This window comes from Bubalus kerabau, chromosome 14, assembly GCF_029407905.1.
Source record: "Bubalus kerabau isolate K-KA32 ecotype Philippines breed swamp buffalo chromosome 14, PCC_UOA_SB_1v2, whole genome shotgun sequence".
Taxonomy (NCBI): domain Eukaryota; kingdom Metazoa; phylum Chordata; class Mammalia; order Artiodactyla; family Bovidae; genus Bubalus; species Bubalus kerabau.
The window spans coordinates 60207284-60220184 of record NC_073637.1 but is presented as its reverse complement, the minus strand read 5'-3'; the positions used below and the strand labels follow the sequence as shown (position 1 = coordinate 60220184).

The following is a 12901-nucleotide window of genomic DNA, read 5'->3' as shown; positions in this document are numbered from 1 at the left end:
GCATGCTGCAGTCCATGAGGTCTCAAAGAATCCTACATGACTGAGAGACTGAACAACAGAAAGGCACCTAATGGTTAATGATGAATGCCCAAATCACTTATTTTACTGCTTTTTTATATTTTATTTATTTATTTATGAGGTGGCACCAGGTCTTAGGTGCAGCACCTGGAATCTTTGATCTTTGTTGTGGCATATGGGATCTAGTTCTCCAGCCAGGGATCGAACCCAGGCCACCGTGTTGGGTGCTTGGAGTCTTAGCCACTGGACCGCAAGGGAAGTTCCCAAATCTTTTAAAATGTAGACTTGTATACCTATAGATGTATATTACCTATATAGGGGTAAAATAATATGGCTGGAATTTGCTTTAAAACATTTTGGCAAAGACAGTAGCAGTAAGTGATACTAATGTGGTAAAATCTTGAAAATGTTTGAAACTGTCCTATTAGTTATTATGCTCTTGTGTCAACTTTTCAGTGTGTTAGAATATTTCATACATCTTAAAAAAATATCAAAATAATGCAAATCAAAACCACTATGAGGTACCATTTCACGCCAGTCAGAATGGCTGTGATCCAAAAGTCTACAAGCAATAAATGCTGGAGAGGGTGTGGGGAAAAGGGAATCCTCTTACACTGTTGGTGGGAATGCAAACTAGTACAGCCACTATGGAGAACAGTGTGGAGATTCCTTAAAAAACTGGAAATAGAACTGCCTTATGACCCAGCAATCCCACTGCTGGGCATACACACTGAGGAAACCAGAATTGAAAGAGGCACGTGTACCCCAATGTTCATCGCAGCACTGTTTATAATAGCCAGGACATGGAAGCAACCTAGATGTCCATCAGCAGACGAATGGATAAGAAAGCTATGGTACATACACACAATGGAGTATTACTCAGCCATTAAAAAGAATACATTTGAATCAGTTCTAATGAGGTAAATGAAACTGGAGCCTATTACACAGAGTGAAGTAAGCCAGAAAGAAAAACACCAATACAGTATACCAACGCATATATATGGAATTTAGAATTATGGTAACAATAACCCTGTATATGAGACAGCAAAAGAGACACTGATGTATAGAACAGTCTTTTGGACTCTGTGGGAGAGGGTGAGGGTGGGATGATTTGGGAGAATGGCATTGAAATATGTATAATATCATATATGAAACGAGTCGCCAGTCTAGGTTCGATGCACGATACTGGATGCTTGGGGCTGGTGCACTGGGACGACCCAGAGGGATGGTACAAGGAGGGAGGAGGGTTCAGGATGGGGAACATGTGTATACCTGTGGCGGATTCATGTTGATATATGGCAAAACCAATACAATATTGTAAAGGTAAATAATAAAATAAAATTTAAAAAAAATAATAAAATAAAAAAATGATTAAAAAATCAAAATAAATGAACTTATGCCCTAGAAATTGTAAAAATAACTAAAAGAAGTTTCTTATAGTAAAAAGGGTTAATCATGTAACAGGATGCTATTTTCTCCAAAGGATTTAAATATGTGCTGTTATTAGCACATATTTTTTGGTCTATGGGCAATTTTAGATATAGTCCTTGTAAAAACCAGAAGACTCAAAAAAAATCTGCCAAGCTCCCTTTCTCAAAATTGATTCTGTGGTAGATGTTATGCTTTGTGAATACTTTGGGCTGTTGGTCTTAGATTTAATGCCTTTGTTGTGTTTAAAAACAAGAAAAAGCAGTTGGTGATGCCTCTGATCTCACCGCATGTTTCCTCTCTTGCGGCATTCTTCAGTTTAATGGTTGATTGATGGAATGTTGAGCTACATAGTCATCCAAACCAGGCATTTAATAGAGAGTCCTGTACTGATCTCATTCTGTTGAGAATCTGTGCTTGTAAGTGCAGACTAAGGTCCTTTGATGTTACGTGATCAATAGGAAACCCTTTAAGCTCGTATGTATTTGTCATATAAAAAGGCATTCCTTTCAACATCATATAAACCCTTCATGTATCTAACCACTGAAAAGCATATCATTTTTTGTTTGTTTGTTTGTTTCTGGAAAAGGGGATAAAAGAGAATTCCACGAGCTATTAAAAAGAGAAACCAAGTACTTTTGCAGCTTATTAAATGGCAGTATTTGTGGCAATATGTTTTATATTTTCTGGCTCCTTCCTGTAGACACCAAAGAGTGGTTCTCAAAGACTAACTAATGAACTCTGCCAACATCCCCAGATGCAGACATTATACTGTTTACAGATGAACAACCGACGCCTGACTGGTTCAGTGGATGCCTTGTGAGTGAGTCAGAGGATGAGTGAGCAAGGTGCTTCCAGAAACCTTCCCATTTGAACCCCAAGTAGTTTTCCCAGCGTGGCACTGTATTTGGTCTATTGGCTTGGATTTGATGGAATAACTTAGATCTAAGGTTTTCCTTTGATGAATCTGTATTTGGAGGAATAAATGAATAATGGGACAGTGAAGGGAATCTGGGTGCTGACTTTGAATCAGAGAATGACTGACACTCAGGTGCCGCTCCGTACACTTCTGTAATTTAGGTTGTGCCCCAAGAGTCTCCCTATTTATAAAAAGCTGCTTTGTTAGATGTCTGTGGTTTTTTATTTTGACTTAAGATCTTTTTTTCTCCCTCTTCCTATTCTTCCTGGTAGATGGCCAGTCACCTAGTCTTTCTTTCTCTGTTCTTTCCACGAAAACAGCCTCTTATGAAATTTTCCGTATTGCCCATTAGCCCTCAAAAACCTGTTAGTTAAACTATGAGCTTTTCTCTTTTTTTATTGAAGTATCACTGACTTACAGTGTTGTGTTAGTTCTGGTCTGGAGCAAAGTATTCAGATATATTTCTATATATATTAATATCTATATAGAGCTATATTCATTTTCATATTCTTTTCCATTATTGTTTATTACAAGATATTGAATATAGTTCCCTGTGATAGGGAACAGTAGGACCTTGTTGTCTATCTATTTTAAATAGAAGAGTTTTTATCTGCCAATCCCATGCTCATAATTTACCCCCTCCCTTTTCCTTTACCACATAAGTTTGTTTTCTATGTCTGTGAGTCTGTTTTTATTTTGTAAATAAACCTATTTGTGTCATATTCTAGATTCTATGCATAAGTGATAACATGGTGTTTGTCTTTCTCTTTCAGACTTACTTCACTTAGTATCATAATCTCTAGGTCCATCCATGTTGCTGCAAATATACACAATATATTGTGTATATACCACATCTTCTTTATCCATTCATCAGTGGATGTATATTTATGTTTCTCCTATATCTTGGCTATTGTAAATAGTGCTGCTATGGACATTGGGGGTGCGTGTATTTTTGCAATTAAGAGTTTTCACCTTTTATGGATATATGCCCAGGAGTAGGATTGCTGGATCATATGACAACTCTATTTTTAGTTTTTTGAGGAACCACCACACTATTGTCCATAGTGGCTGCACCAATTTACATTTCCAGGAACAGTGTAGGAGGGTTCCGTATTCTCACACCCTCACCAGCATTTATTATTTGTAGACTTTTTAATGATGGCCATTCTGATGAGCGTGAGGTAATACCTCATTATAGTTTTGATCTGCATTTCTCTAAAAATTGAGATTTGTCTGCAAACCTCTTCCACTCCTTAGCTTGTTTGTTTTGCCACAGCATAGCACAATATTATCATCTTTTTCTGGAGAATTATTATTAGAACAACTTGTTGTTTTTCCTAAGAGTTTTTCCTACTGTTAAAATTATTATCATAAAATATAACAATATTTCAAAAGCTCTAAAATACCTTTATTACTGGAGATGAGTTTTATAGGAAGCATGATGCAAAGTTTCATAGCCCCCAAATTAATAAACATACAATTAATAACTATTATATATCCTTTTGCTATTTTAAAAGAATATCATATTTAAAAAAAAAAAAACAGAGAAATAAGATGGTCAGGGAGTACTGTGCTGCTGTGCTTACTCAGTTGTATGTCTGATTCTTTGCAACCCCATAGACTGTAGCTCACTAGGCTTTTCTGTCCATGGGGATTCTTCTAGGCAAGAATACTGGAGTGGGTTGCCATGCCCTCCTCCAGGCAGAGAGTACTATTTAAGGATGATTTCCCCCTCAAAAAGGTAACATCAAGACCGATATAAAAATGAACGTGTTAAATACTTTATTTAACTCATTACTTAAGGAAGCAATAAGATGCTACAAAAAGATGTTACAGCCAACTTAAAGGAGGATCCAAATAGACATAGACATGGCTTACTGGAATGCGCGTGCAGATGGGGACACACTCTTCCACTGTTGCTGAAGAAAGTCAATTCAAAGTCTCTTGGACAGAACTTGCAAAACAAGAATGTCTCTGTTTATAGACAAGAATAATTTTGCATAGCTATCAGCTTTTACACTTTACAGAGTTGTAAATCTGCTTCCATAGAATCAAAATCAGATAATCCAGAAGAGTGTACTCTAGACACTGCATAGCTTTCCACTGAAGCACAGAATTATTTTCCCCGTAACATACTGTATCCCTAAGTGCATTGTGACTATCAGTGACCCTCAACTATAATCACAAAGAGGTCCACATTCCTTAGATGTTCACAATTTAGCTTCAGCCTCTTTCCATTTTCTGTTCTCTGGCCCAGTACCTTAAACCCTACTTTTTTCAGCCACAGTTAACTACATTCTACTATTTTTACCAATCCTTCAAGTCCCTGTTGTCACTTCCTCCAAAAAGCGATATTGTACTTTATCTATTTTAACTGGGAATTACCGTACTTCCCCTTGACACTCATCACATTCTTGTGTATTGACAATCTGCTATGATCTATGGTAGTTCTGCAACTTGAGAGTACATCAGGATCCTCTGGAGAGCTGGTTAAAACACAGATTTCTGGGTTCCACCAGTCCTCTGATGGAGCTGAGTTTAAGCCTGAAAATTTTTATTTCTTACAAGATCCTAGATGCTGCTGCTGCTGCTGGTCTGAAGATAACATTTTGATAACCACCTGCCCAGAGAAACCCTGTACAGATACTGCAGGTAAGATTAGTGAGACATTAGACGCAACCTTTTAGGAATTCGTGTGTGTGCTAAGTCACTTCAGTCATGTCCAACTCTTTGCGATCCTATGGACTGTAGCCCTCCAGGCTCCTCTATCCATGAGATTCTCCAGGCAAGAATACTGGAATGGGTTGCCATTTCCTCCTCCAGGGGATTTTCCTGACCCAGAGATTGAATCCACATATCCTACATCATTGGCAGGCGGGTTCTTTACCACTAGCATCACCTGGGAAACCCTTTAGGAATTCATAATCTAATGTCAAAAGTTGGCTCCCTGAAATATCCCTAAAACTACCTTTTTGTAAGACAAATCTGAGTTTATTGTGGTAGAGAGACTCAACAGAGCCTTTCAAGTGCCTTGTGTTGGGATGGGGGAGAAGACTAGGGAAGTAATAGTTGAGATTTTTGAGATTTTCAAATTTAAAGCAGATCTTTCAGTGTAACAACTTGGTTAGGACTGGGTAATGGTTTTTCCAGTGGTCATGTATGGATGTGAGAGTTGGACTGTGAAGAAAGCTGAGCACCAAAGAATTGATGCTTTTGAACTGTGATATTGGAGAAGACTCTTGAGAGTCCCTTGGACTGCAAGGAGATCCAACCAGTCCATTCTAAAGGAGATCAATCCTGGGTGTTCTTTGGAAGGAATGATGCTAAAGCTGAAACTCCAGTACTTTGGCCACCTCATGCGAAGAGTTGACTCATTGGAAAAGACTCTGATGCTGGGAGGGATTGGGGGCAGGAGGAAAAGTGGACGACAGAGGATGAGATGGCTGGATGGCATCACTGACTTGATGGACATGAACTTGAGTGAACTCCAGGAGTTGGTGATGGACGGGGAGGCCTGGCGTGCTGCAATTCATGGGGTCGCAAAGAGTTGGACACAACTGAGCGACTGAACTGAACTGAACTGAAGGATCTTAGCATGGTAGTTTAGAATTGATAGAATAAGATGAGGATTTGGGGGCAAGGAGTTCAAAGAGTTCTGGTGTGTAAACTGTCAGTTGATGCCTTCGATTAAAGAATTGATGTATCTGTTTAGGATATTTATGAAATGAACCAGAAGAGAGTGGAGTAGTAAAGTCAAGTTAACATAGACAGTCAACTAATAGTTTCAGAGACAGACACATAAAGTGTGTCCAGAAACACCAAATACATATCTTATAAACATTCAATATTAAATTTTGAGCAGCAGAAAGAATTTATATTTATTAAGAACCAATTATACTTCATTGTATATATGCGTGTGTGTGTATTTCAACTAACTGTATATGTGTATAAGACTATTGTGATAATTATTATTATCTCTAGCTAATGCAGATAAGAGAACCTTTGGATAGAACTCTTTATATTATCCAAAACTCATGGTCTCTTCTTTTTTGGAGAAATAAAGTAAATGTGATAATTTTAAAACACAGTAATCCTCTATTTAGAAATAATAAAAATAAGTATATATATATATATATATATATATATATATATATATATATATTAAAAGTCTGAATAGCAAGTGATTTTTACTCTGGGAAGTAACTCAAACTCTAACCCTTGGGGGCATAAAGTTGACATCTGTTACCTTGCAAATCAATTTTTAGAAACACCCTAAAGTGAGTGTGTTAAAATTACACCTGAAAAAGACAAATCTTTTGAAATTCAAATTCTGGCACAGGGTTCAATGTTTAAGAAATAGTTAAAACTTTGTACCAAATACAACCTATGTTTGGTCACAGTGCTTGAAAGAATACCCAGAATGCTTTTTAAGATTCTAAAATCAAATTAGAATATATGCATACTATAAAATAAAATGACTTAGATTTTTTCATGACAAGCTTATAAATGCATGTTCTATAAAATCACTGAGGAAAATTCATTTCAGTGTTCTTTTGCTGAAGTTTCGAAAAAACACTTGCAGATAGCACATCTTTGTTGTTGTTCAGTAGCTCAGTCATGTCCTACTCTTCACAACCCCATGGACTGCAGCATGCCATACTTCCCTGTCCTTAATCATCTCCCAGAGCTTGCTCAAACTCGTGTCCATTGAGTTGGTGATGCCATCCAACCATTTTGTCCTCTGTTGTCCCCTTCTCCTCCTGCTTTAATCTTTCCCAGCATCAGAGTCTTTTCTTTAGAAGTTATCAAATACTTGACATTTGTGCTAATGGTGTTCACAACATACAAATTTGTTTTCTACAGAAGCATCATTCTGTTAGCAATAAACTATTTTGCATGCATCTGTCTTGTCCCTTTGCTGTCTGGGGTTTTTTTAATCACACCTTTCTTTCAGTCTCAGATTTCTCTGTGCTAACTGTAGCTAAGTCAGATTGGTGCAAAGAGGACTTCAGCAAGTAGGCATCTTAGTTGGGACCACATAGATTTTGAAACAGCAAGTAAAAATGTGGGGCTGAAAGAGAAAGCACAGAAAGATATTTCAGCAAGTGGCCATAGTCTGATCCCGAAGAGGTATCAGGATCCATAGAAACATGCTATCCCTAGGCACAACATACTAATGCAAATATAAAAGAATCTTAAATATTATTTTAGCTAGGCAGAGGATGAAATAAGGCTGTCTGAGGACAAACTATAAAAGTTGCCAGAGGCATAATGCAATTATCTTTCCCACCATCTATTAGATCTGGGTTTCTCCACCTGGGCACTGTTGGCGTTTAAAGCTGGATGACTCTTTTTTGTGGGAGCTGTCCTGAACATTGTAAGATCTTAAGCAGCATACTTGGCCTCCACCTACTTATATGCCAGGAACACGCCCTCCATTTGACAACCAAAAATATCTCCAAACATAGCTAAATGTTCCCTGGGGGTGGGGTCACCAGATTTAGAGAACACCCAGGTAAATTGGAATTTCTGGTGAACAACAAATGACATTTGGGTATGAGTATGTTCCATGCAAAATTTGGTATAAATTTTTATTTAAAAATCATGTGTACTTTATCTGAAATTCAAATTTAACTGGGAATCCTGTATTTGAGGGCTTCCTTGGTGGCTCAGCGGAGAAGGCAATGGCACCCCACTCCAGTGCTTTTGCCTGGAAAATCCCATGGATGGAGAAGCCTGGTAGGCTGCAGTCCATGGGGTCGCAAAGAGTCGGACACGACTGAGCGACTTCACTTTCACTTTTCACTTTCATGCATTGGAGAAGGAAATGGCAACCCACTCCAGAGTTCTTGCCTGGAGAATCCCAGGGACGGGGGAGCCTGATGGCTGCCGTCTATGGGGTCACACAGAGTCAGACACGACTGAAGTGACTTAGCATAGCATAGCATTGGTAGCTCAGTGGTAAAGAATCCACCTGCCAAAGCAGGAGACATGGGTTTGATCCCTGGGTTGGGAAGATCCTCTGGAGAAGGGAATGGCAACCCACTCCAGTATTCTTGCCTGGGAAATCCCATGGAGAGAGGAGCCTGGTGGGCTACAGTCCATGGGGTTTCAGAAGAGTCAGTCACAACTTAGTGACTAAACAATAACCTGTATTTTATCTAGTAACACTACTGGGAGGCAAAATCGCCCATGAAAGAGAGAACTTTCTTTTACCTTCCTGAGGTTACCAGTAACCTTGTTTATAAAGTGCGGCTAATTATCTTTCCTCTCAAGGAGGACTTGAGATCAAAGGAAATAATATAAGAAAAATCCTTAGTACGATGCCTAACATAGTAAGCGATTGATAAATGTTCATTATTATTATCTCAGGATCCCTCACAAGATGATGTCATAATCATTACTGGTTTCTTGACTTAATTTTCACTAACAGGAAAGAAAACTGTATTACAGAAACAACAGGAGCACAGTGGCGATTCTTAATCTTGGCTACACACTGCAGTCACCTAGGCAGTGTCCCTCCTAAGGTCTGTATCCCACCTCTAAGAGATTTGGATTTCACTGATCTGGAGTGTGACCTGAGCACTGGGATTTCAGAAGATCCACAGGAGTCCTAAAATGTGTAGCCAAGGCTGAGAACTGCAATTTGAGAGAATAGAGTTGGATAGTTGGTACTCCTTAATAAAAGAGAGGGAGTAAGCTAGACTTAATTACATCTGTGTCTTGAGTTATAGAAAAGTAAGTTGGGATCAAATTTAGAGAAAAGATGGACATGATTTCACTCATCCATTCATTCAACAGATACAATACTTGAGTGTCTACTATGTGCTGGGCCTTGTTCTAAGCAGTGAAGGGAGTCCCTGTCCTTGTTGAATGCCACTAGGGGACTGAAAGTTTCTCAGTCATGTCTGACTCTTTGCGACCCCCTGGACTCATCAGAAACCCATCAGGCTCCTCTGTCCATGGAATTCTTCAAGCAAGAATACTGGAGTGGGTTGCCATTTCCTTCTCCAGGGGATCTCCGTGACCCAGGATCAAGCCCCAGTCTCCTGCATTGGCAGGTGGATTCTTTACCATCTGAGCCACCAGGGAAGCCCAACAATAGCAACAGCGAATAGACTTAAATTTTTTTGGCCACGACATATGGCATGTGGAACTTCCCTGACCAGACAGATAATAAATAAGACATTTTGATCAAATGTCAAAGATTAGCACTAAAGAGAGGAAAGATGGTAGCATTCCAAAATATCAAAGACATAACTAATCTTGTTAAGAAAACAAAATGGGGAAACTCAGTGACTTACCATGTTCTCTCAACTTTGACCCTGAAACAGATGAATAGGAAGGGCATGTTAACCAAGAAAAAAGGGTGGCATAAAACTGTGAAGAGTGTCAGAAAGGCTAAAACCCAGAGTGAGTTTTCAGAAACACTAAAGGAACCAGCCAACTAGCATCATTCTATGAAAAGGAAAGTCCTAAAATAAAGGAAAATAAGAAGGAAGTGTGAGGCTCTCTTCTTGAGGAAGATGTACATTGCTGAACTATTAATAGACAGAACAACTGTGCCTATTTTGCTTTTCTTTTCTCAGTTAAGAATGAATGTGCCAGACTTCCCTGGCAGTCCAGTGGTTAAGACACCGTGCTCCCAATGCAGGGGGCATGGGTTTGATCCCTGTTTGGGGAACTGGGATCCCACATACAGTGCAGCCCTTGCCCCCACAAAAAAAAGAATGAATGAGCTACATGTCAATCTAATTCTTAGTTTAGACAGGGGAACCTAGAAGGGTAGAGGAAAGTTTTCTTCCTTCCCAAGAGAGCACCGATTATATGTCAGGCCTGTGTCAAATATCATGAACTTACACTGTTTTCATTAGACACTAGGTCACCTTTGCTATCCCAGTGTGATGATAACTGAGGAAACTGTCTCACCAGTGTTTACTGAGTTCTTTAAGAATACCAATCAGGAATTACTAGAAGCGGAAGTATGTCTGTCTGGTTTAGCACTTACTTGGTGCCTAGTGAGGGCACCACATCTGTTGAATGACTGAATCAGTTCACAAACCTCTGGGCATTTTTTTTTTTTTTTAATGAATGAACTACTAGAAAATACAAAACAAAAACTGTGACATGGAAATTTAGGCAAAGGTAGGTGAGGACATAGTGAAAGACCCCTTACATCCACTTTGCATGACTTGTAACCTCTTTGTCCAGAAAACTGGTTATGAGGATATTTCGATATGCAGTCATAGAGCCTTTGGTAGTGATATGCTGAGAATGATAGAAAACTTGTAAAATTACCCTCCCTTTTATAACAAGCAAACCTCAAAGCATAGATAGTGGCTTAAATACAAGTTTATTTCTTGTTCAAGTCTGAAACTGATGTTCCTCAGTGGTGGGTGGCTCCCGTCTAAGAGAATATCCAGGGACCCAGCTTCCTTCGATCTCATGGTCATGTTTAACAAATGTCTTCTCAGGTCTTTATGTTCATCTGCTTCCAGGCTGTGAAAGGAAAGGACCATGGAGGGTCATCAGTGGGATGCCCTTGTGGGCCAGGCCTGGAAGAAGCACACATCACTTTTGCAATCCTTCCATTGGCTAGAACTCAGTCACTTGGGCACTGAGATCAAAAAGAAAGCTCGGAAGAATAATCAGATTTGTTGACAGATAACCAGTCTCTATCTGGGTAGTAGGACAGCTGCCAGAAAAGTATAATTAGATGAAGAATTCAGATTTCAAAAGATGGGGCTAAAGTGGAGTTGAAGGATACAGAAACAACAAAGTTTGTTTGAAGCCCACTGGGAAGGGAAAAACAGTGATCACTTGGAGTCTGGACCTCATCTTCTAATGAGAAAAGCATTTAACAGTTACATGACGTAGCTGACAAATGAAAACTGGGCGACGGCCTCAGGTAGTGTATTCATACTTCTTTGGATAAGTGTGTCCAGTGAGTAGTAATCACAGTCATCTGAAGGCACTCTCAAGTGTTTGTGCCCTGTGCCTGCCCAAGGCCCAAATATTTTGTGAACAACTTAGAGATAAATCTGTAGTTGGCTCAGGGAAAGAGATAATGGAATGATACTTAAGTGAAATAATCAAGAGTAGTTTCAAAATGATCTCAGCAACCTAGAACACAGGTGAGCAAAATTTTTCTGAAAACAGCATGGGAATACATCTGGGGGCTTTTGGGTCATAAGGTCTGAGTCACAACTAGTCATCTCTGCTGTTGTAACATAAAAGCTGTTATGGACAATACATACATGAACTGGTGTGGCTGTGTTCCAATGAAGCTGCATTGATAAAAACAGGTATCAGGCTCGATTTGATCCACAAGCCACACTTTGCTGAACCCTGACCTAGAAGTATATAGACTGAACTCTGAAGACAATAAATCTTAATTTGTTTACTTAAAGCCAGGGGACAGTGGGTCTAATAGTATGGGTCTGAACAGCGCGGGCGGCTGCGACGGGCGCACTGAAGCGCGGGCGGCTGCGACGGGCGCACTGAAGCGCGGGCGGCTGCGACGGGCGCACTGAAGCGCGGGCGGCTGCGACGGGCGCACTGAAGCGCGGGCGGCTGCGACGGGCGCACTGAAGCGCGGGCGGCTGCGACGGGCGCACTGAAGCGCGGGCGGCTGCGACGGGCGCACTGAAGCGCGGGCGGCTGCGACGGGCGCACTGAAGCGCGGGCGGCTGCGACGGGCGCACTGAAGCGCGGGCGGCTGCGACCGGCGCACTGAAGCGCGGGCGGCTGCGACCGGCGCACTGAAGAGCGGCCGAGAGGAGCTACCCTGCGTCCGACGTCAGGGACGGCGGCCGGGAGGAGCTACCCCACGTCTGAGGTCAGGGGCAGAAGCCGGGAGGACCCCATGCCCAAAGGGCAGCGGCCAAGAGGAGTTACCCCACGTCCGGGGTCAGAGGCAGCGACCGAGAGTGCCAGGCTGCGATGCTGCGACGGCGCAGGAACGGCCGAGAGGAGCTACCCCGCGTCCGAGGCCAGGGGCGGCAGCCGGGAGGAGCTACCCCACACCAGAGGCCAGGGGCGGTGGCCAGGAGGAGCTACCCCACACCAGAGGCCAGGGGCGGTGGCCGGGAGGAGTAACCCCACACCCTAGAAAGGATCAGCGGCCAGGAGGACCAACCCCACGTCCAAGGAGCGGTGGCTGCGTGGGCACAGGAGGGCCTAGAGGAGCTATCCCACATTGAAGGTCAGGAAGGGCAGCGAAGGTCAGGAAGGGCGGAGGTGAGGAGATACCCCTCGTCCAAGGTAAGGAGCAAAGGCTGCGCTTTGCTGGAGCAGCCGTGAAGAGATACCCCACGCCCAAGGTAAGAGAAACCCAAGTAAGATGGTAAGTGTTGCAAGAGGGCATCAGAGGGCAGACACACTGAAACCATACTCACAGAAAACTAGTCAATCTCATCACACTAGGACCACAGCCTTGTCTAACTCAATGAAACTAAGCCATGCCCGTGGGGCAACCCAAGACGGGTGGGTCATGGTGGAGAGATCTGACAGAATGTGGTCCACTGGAGAAGGGAA

The 12901-nt window shown here is 41.6% G+C and overlaps 1 protein-coding gene across 6 annotated transcripts in view; it reads left to right on the top strand.

The window, feature by feature from the left end:
- The window catches only part of OXR1 (oxidation resistance 1), a 440707-nt gene that overhangs the window by 313306 nt on the left and 114500 nt on the right, over positions 1-12901 (top strand). For 3 of the 6 annotated variants that reach the window (XM_055546450.1, XM_055546449.1, XM_055546451.1), the window contains exon 3: positions 4934-5017. The exons of the other annotated variants lie outside the window; for them this stretch is intronic. In XM_055546450.1, the coding sequence (XP_055402425.1) occupies positions 4934-5017 (84 nt within the window). The remainder of the gene's footprint in view (positions 1-4933; positions 5018-12901) is intronic. 6 annotated transcript variants of the gene reach the window in all.